At 37.1% G+C, this 6060-nt stretch overlaps 1 protein-coding gene across 3 annotated transcripts; it reads right to left on the bottom strand.

Moving 5' to 3' along the window:
* Positions 1-1002: 1002 nt before the first annotated feature.
* LOC124156448 (piggyBac transposable element-derived protein 4-like) lies at positions 1003-3874 on the bottom strand. Of its 3 annotated transcripts, none has more exons than XM_046531009.1 (2): positions 3467-3874; positions 1003-3377 (listed from the first exon to the last, which is right to left on the bottom strand). In XM_046531009.1, the coding sequence occupies exon 2, from the start codon at positions 3367-3369 to the stop codon at positions 1660-1662; it is 1710 nt and encodes a 569-aa protein (XP_046386965.1). In that variant the 5' UTR covers positions 3370-3377; positions 3467-3874; the 3' UTR covers positions 1003-1659. The 3 variants fall into 3 exon arrangements, with proteins under 3 accessions (XP_046386965.1, XP_046386967.1, XP_046386968.1); XM_046531011.1 differs by having other exon boundaries at positions 1003-3374; XM_046531012.1 differs by having other exon boundaries at positions 1003-3562; positions 3713-3874.
* Between the last annotated feature and the right edge of the window lie 2186 nt (positions 3875-6060).

Here is a 6060-nt window from a genome sequence, read left to right as displayed (position 1 = left end):
GTCCCGGCTAGTCAAAAATTGGTGTATGGAACTGATGACAATAAATAAAACTATGGTTAGTACATAAAATTTGGAAGTACCAATGTTATGTCAATGAATTATTGGAAGGTACTTGCGATCCATGCCAGCAGATTGCTTCATGCCATTCAAGGTTTTAATTGTTTGTAACACAATTCACAATGGGCGCGACCGGAGCCCCTTATTCGCCAATTGGCGGATCGGTGGCGGTTTCTAGAACTATTTTTCAATGAAGTGTCACACACTTCTCTACAAAAACTATACCAATTAGACACTGTTTTATCCGTCACTTTGAAAACTGCCATATTGTACTTTTGCATACACTGCCACACACACTATGAATGCATGGCCGATAAACTCGAAATATACGCCGAAATAAAAATTTGAAATATCGATAATTTTTATGAATTTATGAGGTGGCTTAATTAGAGGCGGTTTTTTATACTTGTATGCATGAGGTGGATTGTTGTCTGGCAATTCTAGGTGGGCCATCGACCGTTCAAATGTTGGCAAATCAGTGAAAAATCTTCATGCCGCACAATGAGGCCAAATTCGGAGAAAGTCGGCAAAATACCACAGACTTATCCGATTTGCATAATAATTCAAACCTGTTAATTTATGACCTGCTTTTGAGAAATATATAATAAAATTTTAAAGAAAAAAAAACTGGAAAAATTAAAAAATTTTAAAAATTCATTGAACTTAAATTTTTTTCTGAGAACGGCGATGTTATCATTCATTAACCGTAAGAAGACTTGGTAATGTACAATCAAATTTATATGTTGATGAACTTCAGAGTTATTGTTTATAAGGTTAATTAATTATTGTTAGTTTAAGATATAAAAATTCAGCTTCCAATATAGCTTTCACTACATAAATTTCAAGAAGGTAAAATATCAATTTAACCATTTCTTAACAAAGATTACTCCCACATTCAAAATAAATTCTAATATTAACAAGTTAAACGCTAAATCAATACTTAACACATTCGGTGCGGACATTCAGGACACGACTTTACGTAGGACCGGGAATCTTTTTCTTTTGATTACCAACCGTTGCTTTACATAAACAAATTTTACGCCAATATTTTCGCTGAATTTCATTTTTTAACCGTTAATTTTTTAAACATTATCTCCGCCGCCTATCGGCGGCTGCCCGATCGGCGAGATTGTTTTCAAAAATAGATGTTAGCGCATATCTTTCTATTTCCTACTATTTGTTTCGTATAATATTTCGGTAATGTAATGATTATCTATGACCAATTTATTAATATTGACGACAATTTTACCAACAATTTTTCAGGTCATTACCATGCCGCCTATCGGAAGTGAACCGCTCTCCGTGATGTTTCCTATTCTGCTAATGTCGGCAAGCAAGCTCTTTCCTCGCATAGCAGTGTTATTTATTGGTCTCACGATTAGACTAATGCAAGCCAGAGTAGCAAAAACTTTAAACATAAAATTTTATTTAAGTATACTAAAAAAATGTGTATTTCAAAATAATTACACGCTATTTTGTTTCAAAACTTCATCTAAAATATATTTCTTCTTTGAATACAATTCACACTTTTATTATTAATTCAAACATTAATTGGATAAACATTGCAACAATTGTAATTGGAATTTGCAACATATTTACCGATTAATAGTTATGGAACACTCTAAAACAGGGTTCAAGACATAGTCCTGGTTCACCATCACACATCGGGCAGTACGTGACGACGTCTCTTCTTACTCCTGTCGTTGAGCAGTTACGACATCTTTTTCTTTGCGCTCTTGAACCCTTTTCACTTTGTATTTGTACTGGCAAATGGATCTTTTCCTTTCGCTGGATTGGCGCTGGAATTTCTGCCGGCTTGTTTTTGAAAATAAGACTGGCGATTACACTTTCACGAAAATTCTGAAGACTCATGTGTTGGCTACTAAATTTATTATGTAGTATTTGCGAGTTGTTTAGAAGTATTTGAAACATGTGTATCCCTAATTTTAAATACCATCTCAGGCTTCTTCTCTCCACTGGATAATAAGAAATAATCTGGTCCGCCCTATCTATTCCCCCCATAAATTTATTGTATTCGGCTACAACGCTTGGTTTTTTAGAAATTTTACCCCTTCTGTTTGCTACTTCTATCATCTCTCCACAATGCTCCGAGGAAATCATTAAAACTTCTCTTCTATCCTTCCATTTGCATATGAAAATTCCTTCTTTCGTATACTGGCCCACTACTTCTCCTTTTGCCAATTTTTTATTTACAACATTATGAGGGTTGCCTTTCCTAGTGTTTCTGAGAGTTCCCGTGGAATATATTTTCTTTCCCAGCAGTTCTCGCGACAATTTATAGCTGTTATAGAAGTTGTCCATGTACACAGCATGACCAACATTAGTATAATCAGATAGAAGCGAATGTACAACTTTTTCTGAGTGACCAACTCCCCCAACATTTGGATCCTTGGAACCTGTGTAAACCAAGCAATTCAAAACAAGCCCATTTGGTTCCGTTAGCATGTACAATTTAATACCATATTTATGCCTCTTGTTTTTTATGTACTGCCGGAAATATAGTCTTCCCCTCCAAAGTACCATCGATTCATCTAAGCTAAGTTGTTTCTGAGGATAGTACACTTTTTTCATATTGGTCTGGATAAGATTCAAAAGAGGGCGGATTTTGTAGAGTGGATCACTTGGCTTAGGGTGGCCATCAGGAGCGTTACGACCAAAATGTAGGCACCGCAAAATGATCATGAACCTGTCTCTTGGCATGGCCTTTGAAAATGTGGGAAATTCATAAAGCCCATCTTTTCGCCAATAATATTGAATTTTATTTATTCTGATAAGCCCCATATGAAAAAGTAGCCCTAAAAATATTTCAAACTCCCCTCTAGTCAAGTCTTTCCATGGTTTCATTTTAGATTTATCAGCTACTGATTTATTCTGCAATTTTTGGGCATAAATATTTGTTTCAGAAATTATGTGGTTGAAAAATTCATCGTTTGCCAAGAGCATGAAGAATCCTATTGGATCTAAAACATGAGGCCGTATTTTGAGCCCAGAATTTCCAGTAAAAGCAATAGGAGTGATAACTGGCCGTTCAGTTTGCCATCCTGCCGGGGATATGCGTTTACCTGAATCACTTGAGGCCTGACAATCGCCATTTGCACCACTGTCATCCTCGGAGCTCTCGTCGGTTTCCTCATCTTCAGAGGAGACATCAAAATCCGAATCTGTTGCACTTCCATCCGAAATTTCTTCTTCCCTCTCAAAGAACCGAGCGATGTCTTCGTCGGAGATAGACACAGGGTGACGAAGTGCGCTCCTTGTCCGCTTTCTTGATGAATTCGGTTTATTCTCCATGAAGTCTTCTTAGAGTAAAATAAAGAAAAAGGTTAAATTATTTCTCAATATTGCTGTAAACATTGAAATCAAACATTTCAAATAAAGTCGTACATACCAATTGAGCTGGTTCTAAGTTTTATCTAAAGTATACTTGAAGGTATTTTACGTCATTCGAAGCGAATGGTATTTATGAAGCAACTTCTTATTTATCCTGCGGAAAACAACGAGACCATAATCATTATCGGGATAGCAGCAACAAATAGAAATTCATTTTTTATGAATAAATAGTAAATACTATTGTTGAATTCTAAAGATAATCAATAAATAGAATAATTATATTTATTTTTAAAATTGTACTTACCTTATGTATGCTCCGTCTTTCCAGTAATGTCCTGTTTTGTAAGCTTCAAAAATCCTCAAACTGGAGTGTGAAAACAGTGATGAATTAAAAGCGGTCGTAATACGTGTAACCCATTGAAAACGACGAGTAGTTATGCGGACGAGATTGCCGTTTCCCCTTTATATATATACCTTGAATAACAATGTCGCGAAAGCAAAAATAAAATAGGTACATTGTACGAAGCACACAGCCAAAAAGTGTCTCCAAAAGGCAAACTGATGGTTTGCTACATAGGAAGTGTTATCTTGACTTCTTTGAAGATAGCGACTTGCAAGATTGTAAAAATATAATTGTGGAAACATGATACACGGAAAAAGGGTAAAAAACGCGTCAGGAATACACGGAATCAAATGACATAGTGAATGAAAAATAAGAAGGCTTCATTGTATTTCCGAAGCATGACATTTGAGAACGGGGGGCAGATTTTAGAATGTAGTTCTATGTAAAGACCGGGTAAAATTCAGGAGACAGCTGTGACGAGCGGGCGACAAAAAAATTTCATTTTGGATCACCAGTGTTTCAAGACGCCGAAAGGCGGCGGCCGATCCTTGGGAAAACACGGCACGCCGCCTATCGGCGGGGCCCGACGCGAATGTGTTAAACATAAATCGGAAAAAAATTTCGATTCACTTTGAATTTTTATTCATCGCTGTCTTCGCTTTCACTGTCCGTTGTGGATGTATTAACATTCTGAAGAAGAGCGCAGACTTCCATCCTTTCTTGGGGGTAATGGCCGCACGGATGAGATGAGCGGATCTGACGATACCATTGAAATGCTGAAAAGATCTTTATTTGTTTCTTCTCTGGAGGTTTTTCTGAATCTTTTTTTCCCCGGAATCTCTTAAAATATTTATTACACGCCTCCATGGCCTCTTCTATTAACATTCCGGTGGGAATAATCACAACAGCTATTACTTCCGAGCCAGGAATCAATATTCGGTGAACCGATACGGGCATTGAAAATCATGGGTAGAGACTGTAATAGTATCTAGCTGTATAAATAGCATAGTCGTGGTATGCTAAGCTGCGTCAACGCAAGAGAGAGAGTTCTTAGGGCTGTATCACAACGACTAATTAGTTCCTCATCTAATACGGTTATTGCTGCTTGAAGCGCAATATTTCCGTCATTACTATGCCGCTGCCTTGCTTAACGAAGTCTACCAGAATACCCATCTCAGACTGGAACTTCTTTTGTATTTCAGTTTTTCCTCTCTGTATTAGATCTTTATTATCCTTAGTTTTTTCCATGCTAGTCTCTAAACGGTAGCCTACGTGTTAAAGCCTTTTAAGGAATCGAATATGGGCATGAAGAGTTGAAAGTCCATATTGAAATTATTCTTTATCGACTCCCCTTTCCAGAACTCTGTCGATGTTGTTAATTTCCCTGGGGAGTGCGCCAGAAAGGCAGACCGTTGAGACGAAGTGTGTGTAATGGCGTTGCATACCTTACCGTCAATCATTGACGTTATCATTATGTGGCGTACTTAAATAGGATCACATCTCGGAAAGACCACATTCGATGTTTCTAGTCTATCAATATGTCTGAACATTTTGCTGTTCATAAGGTATTTTCCTTATTTTCTTTTTTTAAACTATAACTTTAAAGGCGTGCAATACTTAGTAGATGAAGGGCGAACATTCTGCCACACCACTAGCTTTGCACTTGTCTTTTTTGTTGTACAACTGAAGTGGGGCAACACACGTCATAATAAGATCACTGTCGGTTAAGTTGTCTTTAGAGGCCTGTTTGTACATGGATTGGGAGCTGCTACCATCAAGCCCCCACTTGCAGATCAAATGTAAATTTTGAAGACCTATGGGAGAAAAGGTCTCCATAACATCCTCCTGCCGCATGGCGATTCTGGAAACAGTTATGTCTGTCAAGAAATGCCTGGACGTTAACTTCAGCCTTACGTTCTGTGATTATGACCGCGATGCTGCACGGATAACACTTCCGTTTGGATAAAAGGACCTTTTCATAAGAGTGGTATAAATTAGAGATGGGTCGACTTCCAGATTTCTCGAACTCGAATATCGAATTCGAATGTTATTAATAATTGCTCGAATATTGGCATACCTCGAATACTAGAATTGCGCAAAGCATACTAAACGTACGTTTATTCTTCTGTTTCACTTTAAGAATGTAAAAATAGAAATGTTTATATCAAATACATTTCAAAAATACTTTTATTTTGAATAAATTTTCCACATTGATTGTTGTTGCTTTTTTCGGTTGCACTTTTCCTAAGGTATCTGATTTTATTGCGTGACTGTTTAGACAGACTTGTCATCTCCAAAGCCGACTGATT

This window comes from Ischnura elegans, chromosome 3, assembly GCF_921293095.1.
Source record: "Ischnura elegans chromosome 3, ioIscEleg1.1, whole genome shotgun sequence".
In the NCBI taxonomy this organism is placed as follows: Eukaryota; Metazoa; Arthropoda; class Insecta; order Odonata; family Coenagrionidae; genus Ischnura; species Ischnura elegans.
This window is presented reverse-complemented; position numbering and strand designations above follow the sequence as displayed.